A 26,729-nucleotide genomic window follows, 5' to 3' on the forward strand; every position below is an offset into this window, starting at 1 on the left:
GTGTGGTTGAAAACAGTGAAGGTGTTTTGGGGCTGAAGTACCTGCCTGTGTAAATATTAGACAGGACAGTTGAAACCATCCAGAGAAAGGAACACACCAGTAGCTTTAGGACAAAGCTTTCTCAACTTAGCCATGGGATAAACTGGACTCTTTTTTTTGGGCCATGCCAGGGGTGTAATCATCAGTCCAACCTTTTGCAATAGCAATGGTTTACTCAAACAGAAAACCTTTCGCACCAAAAATGAGTTTATTGGACAAATTCAGGTAGGCCCCTCAGTTTCGTTTGGTTCGTTGTGAATACACCCCTGGTGTTGCATAAGCCACTCTGAGAAACTGAAAAGATGCCATCTGGTGGGGGAGGTATGGAGGAAGAAATGAAAAGAGGACGTGGCTAAGACCAACAATAGATGTGTGTTAGGGGCTGTACCCAATTGTGAATACAGCAAACATTTGTGCATCCACAAAACGTATCTAATTTCAATGTAGAGGTGTTGATTAGATTTGCAAGTGGGGATGGAACACTGAATCACATCTCAAATCAGGAGAGCGTGCTTAAATCCACTGTTGAGTCAGGTGATGAGAGTTGTTAGTCAACCCTTCCTGCTGGACATTCCCCAGTTCTAGTTCATGATATCAAATTAGAACTTTAATGTCTAACGCTCAATTCAGAAGTGTGAACACTAGATCATTACCCCTATAACTAAAGGGAAATACATACATTGCAGTAATATAAAAGAAAGCTTTATTGTATTGTCAAAACATGTTTACAAAAAGAAAAGTGAAAACTAAACTGAAGCAAAGCATGTTGGACTGTCCTGTCTTCACCTCTTCTTGAAGCCATACTTCTTCCGTTCATAAAACAGGTCCGTTTTTGAGCTGCCCAGGTTCACAATCTTGGGGCATCCGTCTCGCTGTAGGGTCAAACCAAGAAGTGTAGAGAGAGTAGCAAATGGTTAGTGCAGGTATAAACCAGAGTGGCAGTATAGAAACCAAGACACCTCAGTGTGAAAAAAAATGAGCTTAACGGGTAGTACATATTGGGAAGGTTTTATGACAAGCCGAACATGTTCTGAGCCCAGAAAGTATTCACACCCCTAGACTTTTTCCACATTTTGTTGCATTACAACCTGAATGAAACATTTAGTGATATTGAGATTGTCATCACTGGCCAACACACCATACTGTCAAAGTGGAATTATGTTATTTTTTTATGTTTACAAATTAATACAAAATAAAGCTGAAATGTCTTGAGTCAATAAGTATTCAACCTCTTTTTCATGGCAAGCCTAAATAAGCTCAGGAGTAAAAATGTACTTAACAAATCCATAAGTTCCATGGACTCACACTGTGCAATAATAGTTCCATGACTTTTTAATGACTACCTCATCTCTGAACCCCCCCCCACCACAATGATCTGTAAGGTCCATCAGTCCAAGAGTGAATTTCAAAAATACATTCAACCACAAAGACCAGGGAGGGACGTTTCCCCTCAAAGGGCAGTTATTGGTAGAGGGGTGAAAAGAAAAAGTTTCATTTTATTTAACTAGGCAAGTCAGTTATTATTTACAATGACGGCCTAGACCGGCCAAACTCGGACGACGCTGGGCCAATTGTGCGCCGCCCTATGGGACTCCTAATCACGGCCGGTTGTGATACAGTCTGGATTCTAACCAAGTTGGCTGTTGGTACACCTCTAGCACTGAGATGCAGTGTCTTACACCACTGCGCCCACTTGGGAAATGAAATTATACAATGTATCAACATTTCTCACTGCTCCAATCGAACAAAATGTACAAATCTAATAACAGAAGACTCATCAGGGTCTGGATCCCCACTAGCCATCGCAAATAAATAATATTTGTGGGGGAAAAAAATGAAGAAAACAGACAGGAATAGCTGTGTGTGAAGAGAGGACGTGGAAAAGCAGATGAGTGAGGGCTGGTAGGGATGCGGCTACAACTGATATGTGAATGAAAGTGAAGTGGATATTATTGAACCTGCATACAATAGACTAGTGGCTGTTGCTTAAATTCAACTGACTTTATAAACATTGTATAACAGGAGCCAGCAGGTTCTTTAGATCGGTCTGACAGAAAAAGTCGCTAGTATCATATGAAACGGTACTAGGGTATTCTAAAATGTTGGCATGACGTTTTGGTGCCTGTATACCTGTGCAACACTATTAGAAAGCAAGACCACTTTGACAGACAGGAATCTTTATCATCTCTTTCCATGGGAAATGCTTTCTCCTTTCCTCTAATATTTATGGTACACCATTGTCTTCTAACAGGCGGTATTACTCATATGCGATGCTCATCCCTCAATCCCGACAGAATCGTTGCGCTATCTGACGTGAGACAATGGGTATAAACTGGATTGCTGAAAATTACAGAACCACTTTCATTTCAATTTCCTGCTTAGACATCTATAAATTGTTTACAACATTAAATGTTGTGAAAGGAGTAGAAATCAAATTAAATTTCATTGGTCACATATTTAGCAGATGTTATTGCGGGTGTAGCGAAATGCTTGTGTTCCTAGCTCCAACAGTGCAGTAGTATCTAACAATTCACACAAATCTAAAAGCAAAAGACTGGAACTAAGAAATAAATAAATATTAGGTTGAGCTTGTAAAAGAAGTACCTGCTGCACACTGTTGAATTATCCCATATAGTTTATTCCAATGTAGATTATATTAACTATACAGGAGCATTCAGTGTGCAGATCTTCCTACTCCTTTTACAAGCAGAGTGTGAGAAAGGGGTGAGAGGATAGGACACCTACATCTTTCTCCTGGATGGTGCACTCCTTGCAGTAGTAAGCATCAGACACCCCGGGACCTCCACAGATGACACAGCGCCCCTGGTACGACCCGTAGTTGCATTCGTCACAGATGCGCACCAGAGTGCACGGCCTCACATACGAATCACAGATCACACACTTTCCATCGCCTGGGAGAGTGGGGAGAGAGGGATGAGTGTGTTAATGCAATTTTGAACTGAGCCATGCACATAAACAAAGCCATCAAAGTGTTGAAATATATAACCGTTAAAAAGTTTGGGGTCACATAGAAAGGGCTTTGTTTTTTAAAGAAAATCTACTTTTTCCATCAAATAAAACATCAAATTGATCAGAAATACAGTGTAGACATTGTTAATGTTGTAAATGGATATTGTAGCTGGAAACAACAGATTTTTCATGGAATATCTACATAGGTGCAGAGCCCCATTATCAGCAACCATCACTCCTGTGTTCCAATGGCACGTTGTGTTAGCTAATCCAAGTTTATCATTTTAAAAGGCTAATTGATCATTAGAAAACCCATTTGCAATTATGTTAGCACAGCTGAAAACTGTTGTTCTGATTAAAGAAGCAATAAAACTGGCCTTCTTTAGACTAGTTGAGTATCTGGACCATCAGCATTTGTGGGTTCGATTACAGGCTCCAAATGAACAGAAACAAAGAACTGTCTCCTGAAACTTGTCAGTCGATTCTTGTTCTAAGAAATGAAGGCTATTCCATGCGAGAAATTGCCAAGAAACTGAAGATCTCGTACAACGCTGTGTAATACTTCCACCTTCACAGAACAGCGCAAACTGTCTTTAACCAGAATAGAAAGAGTGGAAGGCCCCGGTGCACAACTGAGCAAGAGGACAAGTACATTAGTGTTTAGTTTGAGAAACAGACGCCTAGATGTCAACTTGAATGGACAAAAAGCTGCTTTTCTTTCAAAAACAAGAACATTTCTAAGTGATCCCAAACTTTTGAACGGTAGTATATATATATATATATATATATTTATTTATTTATTAACTGCAGGGTGTATGGAGTTAATCTGAGGAAGAGGAGAAAAAAAGTATTAACTACACAGTTTGGGAGAGGGGGACATTGACTTCTGTCTATTGGGTCATTCCATAAGAGTTCAATACCTCTCTGACTGCATGAATCCTTCCATACATGTTAGCCTGAAGTAGTCTAAAAATGTATTTTTAGACCTGAATGTCAAAACATCCAGGAGATCAAGACGCTCAGTTGACCCGTTTTGCATACCCCATACTACCATCACAAAGTCTCTGTCACTGAAAAATATAAAACGGTTGATTTTGATATGAAAACTTACTAATAGGGTTGTTTGTCAAACTTGTTTGCCACCCCCTTAACGTTGATTATTTAAAAATGCGTAAACGCAATGTTTTTCATTGTTCATACATGTAGCTTAGACCCTATTTTTAATCTGTGGTATTTGTGTTGTGCCTGCCATCGTTTGAGACACAGCACACTCTTGAATAGAGGGTGGGTGTCATGCTTTGGCTGATTAATGTACTTCAATGTGAATTAAGTTGAAATTTCAACTTTCAAATGGTACCACAGATGGTTGAGGACCACTCATCAAAAAAAGCTGATTTGAGTGGGAATAGATAGATGTCAACTTGAATGGGAATGTCTATTCTGACGGTGGGTGGGCCATCTTACTGGTAGTAATTAGGGGTTGAAACCGATTGTTATTCTTATTAAATACTTTTTATTTACATAATTGAATGTGCTGACAACAAAATCACACACAAATTATCAATGGAAATCAAATTTATCAACCCATGGAGGTCTGGATTTGGAGTCACACTCTAAATTAAAGTGGAAAACCACACTACAGGCTGATCCAACTTTGATGTAATGTCCTTAAAACAAGTCAAAATGAGGCTCAGTAGTGTGTGTGGCCTCCACGTGCCTGTGTGACCTCCCTACAACGCCTGGGCATGCTCCTGATGAGGTGGCGGATGGTCTCCTGAGGGATCTCCTCCCAGACCTGGACTAAAGCATCCGCCAACTCCTGGACAGTCTGTGGTAGGAGCGAGACATGATGTCCCAGATGTGCTCAATTGGATTCAGGTCTGGGGAACGGGTGGGCCAGTCCATAGCATCAATGCCTTCCTCTTGCAGGAACTGCTGACACACTCCAGCCACATGAGGTCTAGCATTGTCTTGCATTTTGGAGGAACCCAAGGCCAACCGCACCAGCATATGGTCTCACAAGGGATCTGAGGATCTCATCTCGGTACCTAATGGCAGTCAGGCTACCTCTGGCGAGCACATGGGGTGCTGTGCGGCCCCCCAAAGAAATACCACCCCACACCATGACTGACCCACCGCCAAACCGGTCATGCTGGAGGATGTTGCAGGCAGCAGAACGTTCTCTACGGCGTCTCCAGACTCTGTCACGTCTGTCACATGTGCTCAGTGTGAACCTTTCCTCTGTGAAGAGCACAGGGCGCCAGTGGCGAATTTGCCAATCTTGGTGTTCTCCGGCAAATGCCAAACGTCCTGAACGGTGTTGGGCTGTAAGCACAACCCCCACCTGTGGATGTCGGGCCCTCATACCACCCTCATGGAGTCTGATTCTGACCGTTTGAGCAGACACATGCACATTTGTGGCCTGCTGGAGGACATTTTGCAGGGCTCTGGCAGTGCTCCTCCTTGCACAAAGGCAGAGGTAGCGGTCCTGCTGCTGGGTTGTTGCCCTCCTACGGCCTCCTCCACGTCTCCTGATGTACTGGCCTGTCTCCTGGTAGCGCCTCCATGCTCTGGACACTACACTGACAGACACAGCAAACCTTGCCACAGCTCGCATTGATGTGCCATCCTGGATGAGCTGCACTACCTGAGCCACTTGTGTGGGTTGTAGACTCCGTCTCATGCTACCACTAGAGTGAAAGCACCACCAGCATTCAAAAGTGACCAAAACATCAGCCAGGAAGCATTGGAACTGAGAAGTGGTCTGTGGTTATCACCTGTAGAACCACTCCTTTATTGGGGGTGTCTTGCTAATTGCCTATAATTTCCACCTGTTCCATTTGCACAACAGCATGTGAAATTTATTGTCAATCAGTGTTGCTTCCTAAGTGGACAGTTTGATTTCACAGAAGTGTGATTGACTTGGAGTTACATTGTGTTGTTTAAGTGTTCCCTTTATTTTTTTGAGGTACACTGTACCTTCCATAATATTTCCCCAAATGTTATTAGCCTCCCACCTTTTTATCGCGCTATTATTCCTTCCTCGCTTTCAACAGTTAAATTAAATAAGTTGTCCTTATCTTCACCATTCTAATGTCATCCTTTAATAATATAGGACTAGATTTAGATGCAGAAGGCTTTCACTTCTCTTGACAAATATCAAATGGTTATGGGTCTGAATAAATAAACTGCTATACCCTACCGCGTTCACGCTTCTTTCAATCTACCAGGGAGTTCTACTGGGCTGCTGTGCTTAACATTCAGCAACAAAGAGCTTGCGCCCCTCTTCGAATAGTGTATTGGTATAAGAAATGCAAAAAAATAAATGTCCAGCAAGCTATTCTAGTCTAGCTATTCCTGCATGGGACTCCGAAGGGCTAATGAGCGTTTTTTAAGGAGAGGCCAGCGGAGCACAGGTGCTTGCGTATTGCACAAGTGACATAGGCTATAAGTTAGAAGCTTATTAAGATGGCGAGGAACCTCCTCGCGCAGTACAAAACATGATTTAATATTTTCCTGAGTTCTCTGGTTTTTGTAGAACCACCTGCAACTGGACATTTAACCTTTCCCGAGTTGAGAACGAAGAAGGTATCGCCAGGAGCAGGTTAGTTTAAAAATCTATAGCGACGTTTTGTATAAACTAAGCTGTATACTCGAGTATGGAAACATAGTTGTCACATATCTTGCGTAACAAACTGTAGCTAGGTAGGGTATGTAAAATGGGGTCAACTTTGAGCACCTGTATCTCCTGAATGCATTGGCATTCAGGTCCAAAAAGTCACCTTCTGACCACTTCAGCCAACTATGTATGAAAAGGTTTTATTTAGCTCAATATTTGACTAAATGAGCCTGACGTTACTCCTTAGTGAAAGGACCTTTATATGTTCTGTTTAAAGGGCGAATTGGCTCTGGAAGCCAAACACTCAATCTAAACGTGAATCGATTCTCAATAGCGATACGGCTCTAGAAACAAAAATCCCTCTACTTTCATATCAAATCAAAATAATTTCACAAATGCAAAATACACACTGTTTTAAGACGGCTGCAGCATGCAGTCTTTTTCGGTGACAAAACGTTTTTGGCGCCTGTCTTCCATTTACACAGGTGTTCAGAGACGCAGACAGCTAACGTTAATTAGCACAGGTAGTGAGTGCACTGTCTTCAATCTGCTTTCCTTAAACAAGCGCTGTAACATGGAAATATGTCCGCTTGGGAACCCGAACCCTAGGGGGTATCAATTAAACATTTTATTTATTGCCAATATGAAAGATAAAACCCTTATGCTTTCAAAACCGTACCGCAAGTGATGTGTGCATGTTCAAACCGAGCGTCGCGGCCCTTAACAACCCACCGACATGAATGTAAAGTTGTAAACGTTATATTGAAACTTACATTTCTCGCACAATCTTCCAATAGCTGAAAAGTAAACAGAAATCAGTTACTGAAAATTGTACAGTAACTTAGCCAACAAATAATTGTTTCATGAAGCTGGCTACGCCAGTAATGTTATGCAATCAATAACGAAGTTGAGTCAATTTAGCTTCAATATAGCTAACTATAACGTTAGAAGGCATGCCAAAGGGTTGACGAAGAAGCAAGTTATGGTAACGTTAACTAGCTAAATGAATGAACAACATTTGCTAACTGCTCCTACTAGCATGTTCGTTACTATACTAGCCTAGCTAGCTAGCCACTATCAACAAAAGGCTTGAGCACAGCAATAACCCATTCACAGCACGGATCATTGCTGACAAGAAGTTAGTAGTAATACAATCATATGCAGTAAAAAATAAAACGAATAGCTTACCGACACCGGCTTGTTTTCTACAAAATATCAAATCTGGATGATGTTTAGCCATTGTCGTCGAACGCAGGGCATGCAATGGCTATGTTGAACTTTGACCCTTTCTTCCTTTCTTTCGGTTTAGTTTCTTTTTCGGATCATATTATTTTAGATTATTTCACGTTAGGTAAAATATTATGGTTATGGATATGTTAGTGAATTAATCTGGCTAAATTCAAAGGGAGAATAATAAATAAGAACTGCACATAATTCATCCCAGGGTCCTTGCAGCTAGGTATACAAAATATTTTCTACATAATAAAGGATTTAATGTTTGGCATTAATGTCGCATATTAGTTAATAAAAATATGATATATACATTTCTGAATTCTAAATTAGAGTAGGACACAGAAAAGCTATATTTCTAATACAACTTTACACGTGCGTTCTATTTTCCTGCAAAGACACGCGACGTAGACGGCTACAAAACCTGACGTCACCTCTGCTCGACACATCTTTGTCAGTGAACAAAATGGCGACATACTGTCTCACCGTTGCCCGGCTGCAGGTAGGTGACATGTTATCACATTTATGTACCATCAGTGTGTGAGAGTTCACCTTCAAATATAAGTGAATGCACTTTGGATGTGGACCTGATGTCTATATATGATGTTTGTCTGAGAGAGTACGATCAGTCTTGCCGACTACCCAGGTCATCTTGTCCTGAGTGAAAGCTTCGTCATGAACTCAAGTTTGTCATTTCCACACAAATATGGCTTTTTAAAGCGATTTGTAACGTTGGAAATTGGATGAAGGTGCCCTAATGTACGATGTCATTGCGCTCTATATGTCATTTCAACCGAGGACACGTTTGTTGGTCGCAAGGTTAACGCAAGGTTAGTGCGCATAGCAACCGCACAAGGCGCTGGCAAGCACGACGCAGCATGTCCAGTGAAAACACGGTTAGACTAGTGTCCGGAGTGAGGGGTGTCATTAGAATGCAGTTTGTCATACGAATCTTGACTTTCTGGTCTTTTTATTTTTTATTTCAAGTCTAAATGGATATATTGGCGTTATGCTAAGGTGTTTTTATCTTTATCTGATCTCTAGAGCTGTTTGATGTTCATAGATCTGGTTTCCTCCCCATACTTTTGAGTGACAGCACCTCTTTGGTGACACAGAAAGACAACAATACCTGTGTATTGCTGTATGTCTCAGCTGTTGTAGCTGTCAGTTGTATGCTTGGGTTCAGGGATTTCAATTGAAGGACTCATTTAGTGCTGATTAGTGACTAAACATTAGAATTTTTCCAGATAACTGTCTTTTTATTTGCTGGCAAACACATGCATATATTCTCGACTGCTTGTTAACCCCACATTGTGCCAATGCTATGATCTCATCTGGTTCCATACAACGAAAGGCCTTAAAGCCATACAATTCCACTGCTCCCATCTAGAGGCACAGGAAGAGCAGTTTCACCTTGAGCTAGAATGGGTCTTTATGTGCTCAACAAGAAAATGTTAAAGTTTTTATTGGCAACTCCAATCCACATACTGCTCTCTATACACACACTTGTGCATAACTTTGTAATAAACCCATCCTTCCCTTTTTATGGTTTATTTCATTGTGGGTGCAAGTGCACTTTTTCATCCAAGTTGTTTACTCATGGGCTACAGTACAGCAACCAAAGACTTATCTAACTCTAGGCCCAAATTATTTTGATGTTTACTTTTTAAAATTATTATTATCTTTGTCCCCAGCTTGCCCTGGGCCAGGGTGTGCGGCGCCTGCACGTGTCTGCAGCCTTCAATGCCAAGGCCAAAGTGTCAATGAGCCGCTTTGAGCCCAGCAACTTTGTCAACTATGAGAAGCTCAATGAGAATGTCAACATTGTGCGCAAGAGGTCAGTATGCCTCTCTGTTTACACTAGAACATGTACCTGTTTCACTATGTTTACAGTGACATGGGTGGCAGGCCTGTTCTAGTGTGGTGCCATTCTGTTTCTGACTAAGCCAACTTCAATGTCTTGCCTAGGCAATGATGGGACTGTAACGCAGGCTTTTTATGTTAATTGTCAGCTGTACAATTAGAGCTACTTGTAGCCCTTTACAGTAACTCTGCACACTCTCTGCCCTCCCTTTCAGACTCAACCGTCCCCTCACCCTCTCAGAAAAGATTGTCTACGGCCATCTGGATGACCCTGTGGGGCAGGACATTGCCAGGGGCCGTACATACCTGCGTCTGCGACCGGACCGCGTGGCCATGCAGGACGCCACGGCCCAGATGGCCATGCTGCAGTTCATCAGCAGTGGCCTGCCCCAGGTGGCCGTGCCCTCCACCATCCACTGTGATCATCTGATCGAGGCCCAGATTGGAGGAGCCAAGGACTTGGCAAGGGCAAAGGTGAGAGGTCAGGGACAGGCCTAAAATTTTCCCGACGACAGCCACGGCCGTCTGCCCCCTAACAAAATCCATGCCTTGCGGCCAAAGTGGCTGAATATAATAATCTGGGGATACAATGTGCGTGTCATTCTTATTTAATGTCGAGGCACACATTGAATAAATTGGGACTGTCCACATTTACTTTTCCTCAGTCAACAAGTTACATAACATTTATCAAAAGTAATAGCCTATGTCAATCTACTATCCCCCATAGTACAAAAATATACATTTTCTATTGGTCAGCTCGTTCTGTATGATAAATAAATATTCCAAACAGAATCTGGAACAGTTGTGGGATGATAGATCCCAAATTCATGAAAAAAAAACTGTTTTAAAAGCAGTTGGGCTGGTGCAAAAGCTCAGATTTTTTTTGCTTGATATGTTGATAAACTGTTGTCTCTTCACAGTATACGTGCACAAGGCAGTAGGCTATATGTGCGACTCTTCCAAAATGCAATTCGCGGGGAAATGTGGCAAATGAAAATATGCTTTAGAAAGGGGGAAGATATTAAGCTGCAGCTAGGATTGTGTCTGGCTGCTGGACAATGAAAGTTGAACATGAGAGAAATAGCCTACTGGTTTCAATGATATGAGGAAGGGTTTATAAAAATAATTCCCTCAACATTCCTATGGCCAGAATTTGACTAGGCTATTTTGAAGTAAGGTAAGACATGCCTCATAAAATAAAAAGTCCAGGTTTGAAACATTTTATAGTTAAATGGCTTCAAAATGCTGACTGACTCCGCTCAGATTGCAAGGTGGGTGACGTTGTGGTGTGCAACAGGCACTGGCCTATCTTGAGTATGTTGACAGAATCAAGCCTTTAGGTGATAATATTAATTATCCTACATTATATTTTTCATTCAAGTTTGGTGCCTCCTCATGTTGGTGTGGACATGAGGCTGTAGCCAATATGCATAGCCTATCACCTACACTTTGACATAGCTAATTATTTTAGTACTTTTTTCTTAACCAAAAAACACTAGCGTTTCTTTTTTCAAATGCATTTATTGGCTCTTTTGGTTAATGTTCTTGGCGACCTAGCAGGTTGGGCGCCTCTGCAAGGCCAAATGACCCTGCCCCTAAAATCATGATATTTCAGTCCTGGGTAGGGGGATGGAGGCAGGTAGCCTAGCTGTTAATGGCTTTAGGCTAGTAACGGAAAGTTCACTGGTTCAAATACCGAGCTGGCGACGTGAGCGACGCATTTAACCCTAATTGTTCATGTAAGTTGCACTGGATAAGAGCGTCTGCTCAATGACTAAAATGTGAAGTCCTCAGTCCTGGGGGATGGAGGCAGGACTAGGGAATAAAGTACCAGTAATAATATTTGTCCTTTTCTCTTGGTCCTTAGGATATTAATGCGGAGGTGTATAACTTCCTGGCCAGTGCTGGAGCTAAATATGGAGTGGGCTTCTGGAAACCAGGCTCTGGCATAATCCATCAGGTACAGTAATGAGGCTAATCTGAAATTACACTTTTGAAGGCACTATTTTTCCTAGTGTTGATTTATGATAATGCATTCACTTGATTATATAATTACATTCCAATAAATTGTTTATGAATGTAGGTCCAGAATTTCATTATGTTAATGTGATGTTATGTTAACAAGATATTGCACATTTATAATGAAGAGCTATGTTTGCAGTGGCAAGTACCATATTTGACTACCATATTGCACCATTTCAGATCATCCTGGAGAACTATGCCTACCCAGGGGTATTGCTGATTGGCACAGACTCTCACACACCCAATGGTGGCGGACTGGGCTCCATCTGCATTGGAGTGGGAGGGGCTGATGCTGTTGATGTCATGGCTGGCATCCCCTGGGAGCTCAAGTGTCCCAATGTAAGTGTGATTCCTAGTTTATATTTAACAGAAACCTTTTTCCTGAAGTCCCCAGTAATATAGTACTGTGGTATAATGCATTTCTACAACTGATATTACATAAACCTCACTTAACCATGTTCTCCAACGACAGGTTATTGGGGTGAAGCTGACAGGCAAGCTGTCAGGATGGACATCCCCCAAGGATGTGATCCTTAAGGTTGCTGGGATTCTGACCGTGAAGGGAGGTACTGGAGCCATTGTGGAGTACCACGGACCTGGGGTGGACTCCATCTCCTGCACAGGTCAGAGGGAGGGAGGACTTTGTTACCTCTGCACACTACTGCACACTTCATAGTGGTTATGCAGTCAATGAGACAGTTCATAATCTATCTAGGATGGTGACCAGCTGATCTCTGATCTAATATACTGTACTTCTGTTTTATTTTGTGCTCCTCACACCATACATAATCAAAGTGTTTACTATCAAGCCACATTGTGATTTTGTGTTGTAGAAATGCCTATAGTAACCTACAGACCATTGTGGGTTTTAGGAATGGCCACTATCTGCAACATGGGGGCTGAGATTGGAGCCACTACCTCTGTGTTCCCCTATAACCACCGCATGAAGACCTACCTGGAGAAGACTGGCCGTGGAGGTCAGTCTTCATGTCGTCAAACACGCCTGTGTGTGATGTGCAATGATCTCCGGTTATACGCTGAAAATGTTTGTGGAAGTCCTGGGAATGTGTCCCAAATGGCTCCCTATATAATACCTTAAGGGGAATAGGATGCTATTTTGGACATTCCCCTGAAAGGGTTGTCATTTCATTTTAAAGAGATGTTTGATCCATTTATCTGACCGGTTGCCCTCCCTATCTCAGACATTGCTGCCCTGGCTGACGATTACGCTGACCTGTTGGTTCCTGACGCGGGCTGTGAGTATGACTCAATGGTCGAGATCAACCTAGATGAGGTGAGTGCCCTCCCCTGCTCTTTCTCTCTCTCTCACACCCCCACACCCCCAACCTAACCATGCTACTTTTCTCTGTCCCTCAAAGCTGAAGCCCCACATCAACGGGCCCTTCACCCCTGACCTGGCCCACCCCATGGCAGACATTGGGGCCACGGCAGTGAAAAATGGCTGGCCCCTGCAGGTCAAAGTGGGTCAGTGCAGCCTTCAGATCCTTTTGACCTCACAGTTGGCCACTGGCTCTCACAACCATGTCTCTGTTTAGAGCTATTTTTGTGCTATTGCTGTGCTATTACTATATTATTAACTATACATCTGACTTTAGCCTTGTATACTGATCTATAGATTTTCTACTGAGAAAGTAGACATGCAGCAGGTGGCTCCTTAAGCTCTGTCCCCTCCCCTCAGGTCTGATTGGCAGCTGCACCAACTCCAGTTATGAGGACATGGGCCGCTCTGCCTCCGTGGCCAAACAGGCCCTGGACAAAGGTCTGAAGTGCAAGGCTGCGTTCACCATCACCCCCGGGTCTGAACAGATTCGCGCCACAATCGAGCGAGATGGATATGTGAGTCCCTGGGCACGGGCAGATGTCTAGTATAGGGGAAGGGGATATGATCAGGGATGTCTTGGGTGCTGGTCACTCACCTAGCAAATCAGGGCGTCAGGATAACTGTTGTAAAATATTGTTAACATCCTTGATTCTTAGGAGGATGTCAACTTTGGCACAACTCTGCTCTCTAGTTTTAAGGGCATCATATGTAGCCAATTTGTAATTGGAGCCTTGGATGTTGATATATTCAGCAGGAACTACTTATTTTAGCTGCTCCTAATTGAAACTGTATGTTCTGTAGTCCAAGATCCTTGGTGATGTTGGTGGAATGGTCCTGGCCAATGCCTGTGGACCCTGCATTGGACAGTGGGACAGGTAATAATTAGTTGACTTACTCATTTATGTTAAGAGCTGTTGAGGTGATCATATTACTGGCAGTCATGACCTCAGTAAAATTCGATGTGACCGTTGGGTCACGGTAATCTCCAGATATGCACTCTGGACATGCATTAGTAGTACATTCATCAGGTTGCTAATGGCCTGGTACTCAGGGGCTCTACTGTCCTTTCGAACCACTCTGACATCAATGCAAATATAATCACAAATCGCATGAAAACGGAATATGCTTTTAAAACTCCCCTCACTGTGATTGATCAATTTGAAGAAAGAAGTTCAACAGGTTGTAACTGAGTGGAAAACAGTTGTGGATGTTTCAAAGCCTAACACAATGAAATGGACAGTGTTTTTCTAAGGTGACGATTAATTCAAAACAGCCATATGCTGTTTTTTGAATTAATAAGCATAGGCCTATATTTGAGCCCAAGCCCCCACCCCCAAGAGAACTGAATTAAAATAATGATTGTCTTTGTACAATACATGGCTTACCGCATAATATACATGACAGGAAAACGTGTATAAATAAGTAGGCTGACACAATACCCTTTTAAGCTACAGAATCTCACCACAGTGAGTTTCTCTCTACTCTCTCCTTCCCTTTCTCCAGTGTGCAGAGAGGGGCTGTCAACAGTCTAATCAAATGTTTCGTTGTGAAAATCACTTTCCCAAATTAAGCACTGGGTATCTGCAGGAACATGTTTGGGTGTCCATTTTTCTGTCGTGCAGCGAAATTACTCAAGTAGCCTATCCAACAGAGTAAAAAACATACCTGCAGGAAAGTAGCATCTTCGCTATTCCAGTGTATACGGATGACATGTCTTTTTATCTTGCCAATTTAATAATGGGCCATTCTAAATCGAAACTAATTTGACATATTAGTAAAGATTAACTGGAGAATAGTCTGATGGGTGAGAATATGAAACGGCGAGTGCAGCCTGAGGCAAGGTAGTGGCAGCTTTCTTTTTTTTTTTTGCGACTTTCTCAAATCATCAATAGTCGCATCATGCAGCCCGTACAGTGCATTCGGAAAGTATTCAGAACCCTTTTTCCCCCCACATTTTGTTACATTACAGCCTTATTCTAAAATGGATTAAATAAAAACAATTCCTCATCAATCTACACACAATACGCCATAAGGACCAGGCAACATCTGATTTTTTTTAGAAATGTTTGATAGTTTATAAAAAAGATGCCTTATTTACAGAAGTATTCAGACCCTTTGCTATGAGACTTGACATTGCGCTCCGGTGCATCCGGTTTCCATTGATCATCCTTGAGCTGTTTCTACAATACAACTTGATTGGAATCCACCTGTGGTAAATTTCAATTGATTGGACATGATTTGGAAAGGCACACAACTGTCTATAAGGCCCCACAGTTGACAGTGCATGTCAGAGCAAAAAACAAGCCATGAGTTCGCAGGAATTGTCTGTAGAGCTCCGAGACAGGATTGTCTCGAGGTGCAGATCTGGGGAAGGGTACCAAAAAAATGTCTGCAGCATTGAAGGTCCTCAAGAACACAGTGACCTCCATTCTTTTTTAATGGACAAGTTTGGAACCACCAAGACTCCCCCCTAGAGCTGTCCGCCCAGCCAAACTGAGCAATGGGGGGGAGAAGGGCCTTGGTCACTCTGACAGAGCTTCAGAGTTCCTCTGTGGAGATGGTTGTCCTTCTGGAAGGTTCTCCCATCTTAGCAGCACTCCACTAATCACGCCGTTATGGTAGAGTGGCCAGATGGAAGCCACCTCAGTAAAAGGCACATGGAAGCCCGCTTGGAGTTTGCCAAAAGGCACCTAAAGGACTCCCAGACCATGAGAAACAAGATTCTCCAGTCTAATGAAACCAAGATTGAATTCTTTGGCCTGAATGCCAAGTGTCACATCTCCAGGAAAGCTGGCACCGCTCATTACCTGGCCAATACCATCCCTCTGGTGAAACATGGTGGTGGCAGCATCATGCTGTGGGGATGTTTTTCAGGGACTGAGAGACTAGTCAGGATCGAGGGGAAAGAAGAATGGAGCAAAGCACAGGGATTCCTGATGACAACCTGCTCAGGACCTCAGACTGGGGTGAAGGATCACCTTCCAACAGGACCCTAAGCACACAGCTAAGACATTGCAGGAGTGGCTTCGGGACAAGTCTCAATGTCCTTGAGCGGCCCAGTCGGAGCCCAGACTTGAACATAGCTGTGCAGTGACTCTCCCGATCCAACCTGACAGAGCTTGAGAGGATCTGCAGAGAAGAATGGGAGAAACTCTCCAAATACAGGTGTGCCAAGCTTGTAGCGTCATACCCAAGAAGAGTTGAGGCTGTAATCGTTGCCAAAAGTGCTTCAACAAAGTACTTAAAGGGTCTGAATACTTATGTGAATGTTATATTTCAGTTTTGTATTGTTAATAGATTTGCAAACATTTTTACAAACCTGTTTTTGCTTTGTCATTGGGTATTGTGTGGAAATTGAGGGGGGGAGGGGGGGGGGGTGACAATTTCATCCATTTTAGAATAAGGCTGTAAAGTAACAGTGGATAAAGTCAAGGGGTCCGAACTTATCGAATACACTGCATCGTTTGATTTCTAAGGTTTGTATAATTCACAACTAAAGTAGCAATTAACTCTAAATCTAGCGTACAGAACCATTTTCCAATTATCATTTTTACACTCAATATAGCCACTTATGCGCATGCTCCTGAATGGGGAAAAATATCATTTTTATTTTATTCAGCTACGTTCAATTATATTCTTACTATAAAATAATGGCACAGAATTTATAAGCATATCCTATGACATGGTGCATAGCCAGATAACATACAGTAGTAGGCCAACACGTATTTTGTTCTTCTGAAATACGTTATGATATGAAGAAAATGTATCTTCAGACCTGCCTAAAATAAATGAATGGATATAGGGCTGACCCCATTTAGTCGATAGGCATTTGGTCGACCGAGATTTATTTTGTCACGCATATAGCACTAAAAAATTGTGTACAAGACACTTGTCTGATTCACACCTGTCTGAGTGGACTAATCCATTGTGGAGGCGGCGCGGTCCATCACTAAGACGTGTTACTGAAGTTGTATATGGTTATTATATAAGAACAATTTTGCAACACAATAACGATGCACTTTCTCCTGCGTTAGATAGGGTTCGCTGTCCGTGGTTCTGAAACATCAGTGCGCTTTTGAATTGGCACCTTTTCCTAGACCATGTTGCTATGTCCATAATAGCAATGTTACCCAGAATATTGGTGGTAAGAACCAATGCGGAGGCAGCAGTGGAGTTAGAAGACGGCATGGTTTGCACAAGGTGATTAAAGTACTTGACGTACGCTCTGAAATTCAAGTACTGGAAGGCCTTAAAAATCTGACATTTTCTGAAGTTGGTACTTGAAAAGTACTTTAAAATTAAAACCAAAAATGATCAAATATGTTTATGAAAAATATTAGGAATGTATTGGTCTAGCGAACCCACTATCAGGCAGACTACAGAGTTTGCTTTCCTCAGGTGTTTCACCCACACTGCCACTTAGCAAGGCAGGTACATAACTGACTTAGGTGCTTCCGAACCTCACATCGATAGCTAAAATGCCGGGCAAATGTAGATTCAATCATGCCTGGCGGGATATTGATGTTTTTGCCAGACCCAATCAGGGATGTAGTGGAGGAAAACTCCTCCCACGACAGGCAGAGAGGACACAAACTACTCAGCCCAGACCTACAGTGGCAGAGAGTCTCCACTGACTGAACTTTTTTTTTTAAACATCCATCAACCCCTACAGTGTCAAGACGCACCCCAAACAAACCCCCTGCCTGACTTTCAGAGAATGAGTGTCCAACTAGTAAATAGTCGCTGATATTTCAGTCATGTCTAGGTAGCTCAAGGGCTCCGGCTATAAGCCAGGTAGCTAGCTATAACTAGCTGGCTAGAAGGATGACGCTAACGTTACACGGAGCCTGACCTCAGCAGGAGCAGTTGACTGAAATTTAAGCTAGCTATAATTAAAAGATGGGCTACTATAAGTTGACATAACCAAATGCCTTTTCTTTATAGAGTAGTGAACCCGACTGTGGTGAGTCAGGTTGCAATGAAGGAGATGCAGAGTGAGGAAGCGTTGAAGCAAGCAGGGAGATGGGTTAGTATTCAGGGGTTCCCAAACTTGGGGTCCCTAAAATTCTAAATAGGTGCCCGAGAGAGTCTTTAATCTTTTATCAAACGCATTCATAACTTGTTTCTTTTCAAATGGGTTTAGAATGCAACATTTTACACTTTACACTATCAGAATTTACTTTAATGACATATTTTAAATATTAAGACAATTTAATATGTACACTGAGCAAAAAATATTAATGCAACAATTTACTGAGTTACAGTTCATATAAGGAAATCAGTCAACATCTTCAGTTCTGACTTAGCACTAAGGTATGTAGTCATGAAACAGGTATTATTGAGTAGAACTTGTAAGTCAGTCTTTTTTTCATGAGGTTGTGGCGATATACTGTCATCTGTTGGCGACTAGGAAAAATTGCATAATAGGAACTTACAGATTGATGGTCCTTAAATAAATATTAGTGCTTGAACAATCACTTGAAAGTCCATAAATTTGACTTGCCGCTGACTGTACGAACCCTGGAGACGAGAACAGCCATTGCCTTAAGAATAGTGAGGAAACCCTAACTTAATTAGGTCCATTAATATATCTTGCGCGCGCCAGATCCTGCTTGTGTTGCCTGTTTGAGTGTTTAATAGCCTACTGATTCCGTGAGCCTCAAGCAACCACAACCTCTGAAACAATTTCACAAATTCGGCTGTTTTTTTAAATCTTTGCTCTTCTGTAATAAAGGCTTTACACTTTGTTAGGGTATTACTTGTTTATTGTGTTTACACTGTTCGAAGTTGTCTCATATTTATAATAATGACCCATTTCTTGGTCTTAGTTATTATGATCGTTATAATAACAATGTCATTAACATTAGTAGGCTTAGTATAGCAGCCTTAACCACCATCAAGCTGTAGGGCCTAATACGGAACCCAAACCGTGCGCTATCGTGCATAAATTAATTTTGTCCCCCTACACCAAACGCGATCACGACACGCAAGTTAAAATAGCAAAACAAACTCTGAACCAATGACATTAATTTGGGGACAGGTCGAAAAGCAGTAAACCTGTATGGCTAGTTAGCTTGCACTTGCTAGCTAATTTGGCCTGTGATATAAACATTGAGTTGTTTATTTTACCTGAAATGCACAAGCTCCTCTACTCCGCCAATTAATCCACACATAAAACGGCCAGCCGAATCGCTTCTAGTCATCTCTCCTCCTTCCAGGCTTTTTCATCTTTTGAACTTATATGGTGATTGGCATCTACACTTTCATAGTATTACCATGGCTACCGGCAAAACAGTTCATCTTTCAATCACCCACGTGGGTATAACCAATTAGGAAATGGCACGTGGGTACCTGCTTCTATAAACCAATGAGGAGATGGGAGAGGCAGGACTTTCAGCTCGATCTGCTTCACAAATAGAAAGGAGTTCTATTTTAGCCCTTGGCATCGCAGACGCTCGTTGGCGCAATAATTGAATAACAGGTTTCTAAATGTATTTTGCGATGCTCGCGCATGCAACGTGTAACTTCAGTACTTATATAGGCTACTGTATCAAGCTACTTATATAGGCTACTGTATCAAGCAGTCATTCAGTCGTTCATGTCATTACACAGCATAAGTCATTCATGATTTGAAATACAATCAAGCGTCTGTTTTAAAATAACAAAGCTAACCTTGAATAATTTGCGTAAACAATAAATAAACCATTCCATGTCAGCAATTGCATTCACGAATGCATGCGACTGTTTTTAGTCTTTGCTGTAATAAAGGTCTACCCCCCCTCCCCCCCCAAAAAAGTCTGGTACGCTTATTTAGTGTTTACATTGTTCCAAACCATCAGACAAATGTATATTGTAATCTAACAGCACCTGTTTGGCGCACAGCGCTGCCAGTATTTTCCACAAGTAGTCAAATTTATTCCACACATCTGACTTCACTTTTCCCTCCTGAGCAAGCAGTAAACATTCCCCCGTTTTCAAGTTTATTTGTCATGTCCTCTGCATCCATTTTGCGATGCATACATGTGTCACATAACGAGAGGAATGGTTGCTGGAATAGGGCATGTTTTTCTTAAACAAATTAGGGATTCTGTAACAGAACTTTTGTCAAATGGCTGTAATTATTTTGCAGGTTCAGTAACACAAACAGCGCAGTAAACACTGATGTTCTGTGCTGGTCGCTGCAGCAGGGAGGAAAGAGGGAGAGACAACGGGTGCTCGTCAGTCACTCAATGTCTTTTTATTTATTTTTTAACACTGCGCAGGAAGTCTGAGCCCGCCCAGCACAATCAAATCAACTGCGGTCAGCCTTTTAATTATTTCATCAAACGGTGCACTCAAAGCATAAGACGAGCTCAGTGCATATAGTTGATTAGGTTAAAACACATAGGATGTGTCTAAAAATGTAAAATACACGTTTTTAAACAGATTACTCTCGATCACCCAATATTATTTTTGTTTGTTTAGGATAGTCCTAAAGGGATATATTGTGATGGTGTATATTCAATTGATTTTGCTCCAAAGGCGCCAAGACCCGCATCAGCAGCTTTTGTGTGGAGGCCTGGAGATGCTAAACGTGTTTGTTAATTAACATCAATTACTGTGAGACCTGCAGACTTTTGCATGACAATAACCAACTGACAATTTCATGACTGCCACAGCCCTATTTATGTTCATTCTGTTATTCATTTAGACTTAAATGTGTCTTTTAAGATTGGTTGTGTTTCAAATAGCATCCTATTCCCTGTGTAGTGCACTTGGTCAAAAGTAGTACACTATATAGGGAAAAGGGTGCCATTTGGGATACAGTGTTGAGTTGATGTTTCTGTTCAGGCGTGATGTGAAGAAGGGAGAGAAGAACACCATCGTCACATCTTACAACAGGAACTTCACCGCCAGGAATGACGCCAACCCAGCCACACATGCCTTTGTCGCCTCCCCTGAGGTACTTTTAGGACACTAAATGCACCTTATTTTCTGACTTTCTCTTTTCTCACTCGCATAGAAATATTATACACTTGCGCGCACACACACCTTGCCTCTCTCTCCCTTGTCCTCTGCTCCTCCAGATCGTCACAGCCCTGGCCATCGCAGGAACCCTGGATTTCAACCCCGAGGTTGATTACCTTACGGCCGCCAATGGAGAAAAGTTCAAGCTAAAGCCCCCCAGTGCAGACGAGCTGCCCAAGTTGGACTTTGACCCCGGTCAGGACACCTACCAGCACCCCCCTGCCGAGGGTGGCTCAAAGCTGAGGGTGGACGTCAGCCCCACCAGCACCCGGCTGCAGCTGTTGGAGCCCTTTGACAAATGGGCCGGAGGTGACCTGGAGGACCTGCAAATCCTCATCAAGGTCAGTGGTCAAAGGATAATCTGGGGTTTGTTCAGGAGGGTGCGACATTATAGAACGTTCAGATAGAAATATATTTTGTAACTGAAGACTCCTTTTTAAAATGTGATCCTTTCCAGTCACCCTTACTCTTGTTCTCCTTTTCCCACTCCACCATTCATGCTCTCTCTCCAGGTGAAGGGGAAATGCACCACAGACCACATCAGCGCCGCTGGTCCATGGCTCAAGTTCCGTGGTCACCTTGACAACATCTCCAACAACATGCTAATTGGAGCAGTCAACATCGAGAACGACGGCGTCAACAAGATCAAGAACCAGCTGACAGGAGAGTACGGTGGTGTGCCTGACGTCGCCCGTCATTACAAGGTAAGCGCCCCGGATGATGAACAATGATCCATGACCCCTAGCTCAAACAACATCCTTACTTGAGCTCAACAAGTGTACTTTGCGCTCTAATTTCCCTTTGAAAGTCTGTCTGTTAAGATTCAGACCCTTTTATCATTTTTTCCAAGAGGGATTGATATCGATTAGGCATTCCCTTAAACATTTGGCCATCAATGTAAGAAACGGCAATTGATTAGGGATTTTAATGGTTTCCCCTTTTTTAATTGTATTTTTTAACTCCCCTCACCTTCCTCTTCTCCCAGGCCAACGGTCTGTCATGGGTGGTTGTGGGAGATGACAACTACGGTGAGGGATCCAGCAGAGAGCATGCAGCCCTGGAGCCCAGGCACCTGGGAGGAAGATGCATCATTGTCAAGAGCTTTGCCAGGATCCACGGTAACTTACTATAAGATCCACTTAGGGCTGGGCGGTATACCGTATCTTACTATATACCGGTATTGATGCACGTACCGGTTTGGGTTTTTACTATACCTTCTGTAGCGGTATTTGAGTGTTTGGTAAATGGTCAGTGCAGCACATGCAACAATGTTGATGATGACAATGTTTCCACTTTGGTCTTAATATAAATCCACATTTGTTTGTTTCTTACATCTGCAAACAGCTAGTTTGTATTTTCTTAGCAAGTTAAGCTAAATTGTGTTAGCCATTAATGCTAATCGCTAACTAGCTAATAAAAGTACTGAATCCGAGCAAGCGTAGCTAGCTAATACCAGTGCTGGTGGAGGCTTAAATCCGCATGTTGTTTGTGCAACGGTATCTTCTAAATCAGAGGAATAGGCGAAGCATGAATATGTTGGCTACATTAAATCTTTAATGTAGCCAAAGATTATGGGGTCCCATAGGAAACACTGAACATCACTTTGTTTACTACCCTGTCACAATAACTAGTCAAAGGCATTTTCATTCGTTGTCATGTCAAACAACACTGTGTTCAAAGTGACCACTATTATTTATATTCTAGCTATAAAATAAACATTCTATTTCCATGATTCCTGAGTTCACCTGTGTTTTTGATCTAAATCGCAATTGCAACATTTGGTTAAAAATTAGGCCTAGGGGCCTCCCGGGTGGCGCAGTGCTAGCTGTGACACCAGAGATTCTAGGTTTGAGCCCAGGCTCTGTTGTAGCCGGCCGTGACCGGGAGGTCCATGGGGCGACTCACAATTGGCCCAGCGTCGTCCGGGTTAGGGAGGGTTTGACCAGGCAGGGATTTCCTTGTCTCATCGCGCACTAGCGACTCCTGTGGCGGGCCGGGCACAGTGCACGCTGACCAGGTCGCCAGGTGTATTGTTACCTCCAACACATTGGTGCGGCTGGCTTCCGGGTTGGATGTGCGTTGTCAAGAAGCAGTGTGGCTAGATTGTGTTGTGTTTCGGAGGCTCTTGACCTTCGCCTCTCCCGAGGCTGTGCTGGAGTTGTAGCAATGAGACAATACTAACTGGACCAATTGGATACCATGAAATTGGGGAGAAAAAGGGGTAAAAAAAAAAGAGGCCTAGTGTTTGTTTTTTTTAGTGTCCCCCCCCCCCCCCCCCCCCCCCCCTAATTGTGGAAATTCTCATGAGTGCAGAAATTCATGTAAATGCAGGAAATTATTTTTGTTGAATTGAACAGTATAATTTAGAATAGGTATTACGCACTACTCATAAAGCAAATGTAGAACTTTTATTAATCAAATACCGTCAAACATTTAGAATACCATGTTATTTTGGCCATATCGCCCAGCCCTATATCCACGTTAACTTACAACAGGATCCACGGTAACTTGCGTACAGGCTAAAAGGGACAGTTTGTGTGTAAGCAGAACATTGCATTGCATCTACATTGCTTCTCTCGCCAACTTCATTTTCAACATCCATTCAACTAAACTTTTTTCTTTCCTTCTCTCTGTAGAGACAAATCTGAAGAAACAGGGAATGCTGCCCCTGACCTTCCAGAACCCCGCTGACTACGACAAGATCCGCCCAGACGACAAGATCTCCATCAAAGGACTTGCAACCTTCGCCCCAGGAAAGGTGAGTGGCACTTACACCAGTCTGTAGGCTTTGAGACTGTCCAGGATCAGAATCGCCCACCTCCAGATTAGGGTCTGGGACTTTGTTTCCAGAAGGTTCACATGTCTGTATCTCTAATGGTGTATCCCTGCCCCTCCAGCCCCTGTCTACAGTAGTGAAGCACAGTGACGGCACCAAAGATGAGTTCCAGTTGAACCACACCTTCAACGAGACACAGATCGAATGGTTTCAGGCCGGCTCGGCCCTCAACAGAATGAAAGAGCTCCAGTAACTTGAGAGAGGGAAGAAGAGCTACAGAGACAGGGGGAGGGGTTGAGAGGACAGGGGGACATGCTGTGTTTTTAAAGATATGGGATGTCTCAATATTCTTGAATGGCTTCCTCCCTCTCCTTATGTTTATCACTGATCTGTAAGGTAAAAGTACTTGTTAATGAGCTCTGTTTAACCAATCAGTGATGAGGGAGAGGAGGCGACTTAAGAGTTTTGAGACTTGGTAAAGAATAAAAGCCACACCCCTCCAATATCACGATTCCAGTACAATCATCAACCCCTGCATGTGACATCCACTGCCTTGCACTGTATAGACAAGTCAAACACAAACCACAGAACTTTTCATATGTAAGAAACGCATCAAACTTTGCAGTACAGATAGGAGTGCATACACATAGATGGGTACTACTGTAGAGTTGTTTTAAGGTACTGTGAGTTGCTGTAGTAGACAGAGAATTAACTGTCAGGCATGAATGTTGTCTCGCAGATACTGTATACAAAGGGACACTTACCGTTAAGTGTCATATGTACACGCTCTACTTTTGAGCAGAACGGTAACCTAATACACTGCCAATCGCAGCTCCTCCTGTTATCAGTTCCAACCGATTGGTGAGGCTTGAAGTCTGTTTCAGTCAGTCCTGTATTCACTCACCTTGCCTCTGAGTTGCACCAGTGTAGCACTTTATCTGTTGCAGGCGGCACGGTCTATCTGCGTTAGTGATCGGGTGTCTGCTTTGTCCTTTCTGCTCTATCCACACGCCGTACGATGTGTTTTGTTAATTTTGTGGTATATTCTCCAAAATACAAAGAATAGAATACACATGCTGGGTAATACGAGGCAAGTTGATTTATCTATATGTGCATGTTACCTCTTTGTAACAACATCCCACCACCACTGAATAATAATAATAATAATACAACACAGTTCAAAGCTTCAAATATTTTAGTGATTGTGTTTTTTTTCTCTCTCAAAGCTTGGATGTGCATTGACATGTTTAATGCGGTCTCCTCAGAACAGTGTTGATTGGACTACCAGATTCTTTCGCCCTGTCCTGTGTTTTTTTGCGCTCTTTTATCTAATCTTACATGTTAGTGCCCAGAGTTTGTCTGAGTCTGGTAACTTGGCCAGGAAAAAAATCCTTGTCTTTGACACCAGGTTTACTTCAGTGATAAAGACACCTAAAACACTCCCATTGCTTAGCAGTGTATGGGAACTCTCTCAAACATACTAGCTAACTCTGCCTAGAAACATATCCGTAAGGAATTACAAATGTATGAATTTTTCTGTATTTTTATAAAACGCATTTAAACACCAAATCCCAACTGCATTAAAGTTGAGTGATGAAGTGCAGCAGCTTTCCGAGTCTGCTGTGCAATGGGAGAAATGGTACCATGGCCTCAATATCTGTTCAATAAACACCCCCCCCAGACAGGTCATTGCTAGAAAGGATCCTGCTTTTGTCAAATTAACATCAGATTTGACTTTTCGTAGCAGATTAGAACATGCGCAGCAGATTCTGAGAATTAGGTTAGGAAAAGGGTTAAAAGGGTTAGTTAAAATGAAGGGGGAAAAATATACTTTTGATTTTAATTTGACCAAAGCTGGATCCCTTCTAGCCTTGACCCCCTAGACAGGAAACACTCATGCCAAACAATCTCAATCACTTGTACTATCATCACCAACCTCCTCCTGTCTACAGTATGGAAAGTGTTTGGATCCATGTGTATTTAAATGTCTTTCGGTGTTATTTTTTTCTCTATTGCAGAAATGAGTGCTATCCAGTTGCAATGTGTTGTAAAATAAACTGACATTTCAATGCCTATAGACCACTGCCTCTGTGGGTTAAGTTGTGCTGTCTGGGGTAAAAAATGTTTTGTCTCTGTGAGAGGGAGAGAGACAATCCTCTAGGACAGGTTTATTTTTTTAATTTTTTTTGCACCATGTTATTATCTATTGTATTTTCCATCTCTATGCAGCATGATAGACAGTTGGTCACACTTCTCCAAAGCCGCTGAGCCGAGAAGGGTGTAATTGCAGACCGCAATTTAGGGTGTTTTCTGGTATGGGTGTTTCTTAATATCAAGTTATACCCATTGATGCTAACCATTTGGACAGCTGACGAAGAAAGCTGCAGTCAATAGATTTTGACACGGTCTGTCCATTCTTCCATATACCAGAAACTGATGAAACGGCATGATCATTACACAGGTTCACCTTGTGCTGGAAACAATAAAAGGCCACTCTAAAATGTGGAGTTTTGTCACCAACACAATGCCACAGATGTCTCCAAGTTTTGAGGGAGCATGCAATTGGCATGCTGACTGCAGGAATGTCCACCAGAGCTGGTGCTAGATAATTTCATGTTCATTTCAAATCAAATTTTATTGGTCACATACACATGGTTAGCAGATGTTAATGTGAGTGTAGCAAAATGCTTGTGCTTCCAGTTCCGACTATGCAGTAATATCTAGCAATTCATCTAACAAATTCCCAACTACCTTATACACACATATAAAGAGATGAATATGTATATATAAATATATGGAAGAGTGATGGCGTGCGGCATAGGCAAGATGCAGTAGATGGTATAGAATATAGTATATACAGC

General features: G+C 42.4%; 2 protein-coding genes across 2 annotated transcripts; one reads left to right on the plus strand and one right to left on the minus strand.

The window, feature by feature from the left end:
- Window positions 1–719: 719 nt before the first annotated feature.
- Window positions 720–8,232, minus strand: phf5a (PHD finger protein 5A). The gene is made up of 4 exons (XM_021575994.2): window positions 7,817–8,232; window positions 7,402–7,425; window positions 2,785–2,951; window positions 720–911 (listed from the first exon to the last, which is right to left on the minus strand). The coding sequence occupies exons 1-4, from the start codon at window positions 7,866–7,868 to the stop codon at window positions 822–824; spliced, it is 333 nt and encodes a 110-aa protein (XP_021431669.1). The 5' UTR covers window positions 7,869–8,232; the 3' UTR covers window positions 720–821.
- Window positions 6,595–25,945, plus strand: LOC110499095 (aconitate hydratase, mitochondrial). Its single transcript, XM_021575991.2, has 18 exons — window positions 6,595–6,613; window positions 8,257–8,360; window positions 9,553–9,695; window positions 9,937–10,195; window positions 11,589–11,681; window positions 11,924–12,082; window positions 12,216–12,366; window positions 12,616–12,720; window positions 12,946–13,037; window positions 13,123–13,228; window positions 13,443–13,600; window positions 13,887–13,960; window positions 20,916–21,027; window positions 21,152–21,433; window positions 21,605–21,796; window positions 22,078–22,210; window positions 23,729–23,850; window positions 23,990–25,945. Exons 2-18 carry the CDS (start codon window positions 8,325–8,327, stop codon window positions 24,119–24,121), a joined length of 2,349 nt encoding a protein of 782 aa, XP_021431666.1. The 5' UTR covers window positions 6,595–6,613; window positions 8,257–8,324; the 3' UTR covers window positions 24,122–25,945.
- Window positions 25,946–26,729: the final 784 nt, after the last annotated feature.

Source organism: Oncorhynchus mykiss, chromosome 20 (assembly GCF_013265735.2).
Source record: "Oncorhynchus mykiss isolate Arlee chromosome 20, USDA_OmykA_1.1, whole genome shotgun sequence".
Lineage (NCBI taxonomy): Eukaryota > Metazoa > Chordata > Actinopteri > Salmoniformes > Salmonidae > Oncorhynchus > Oncorhynchus mykiss.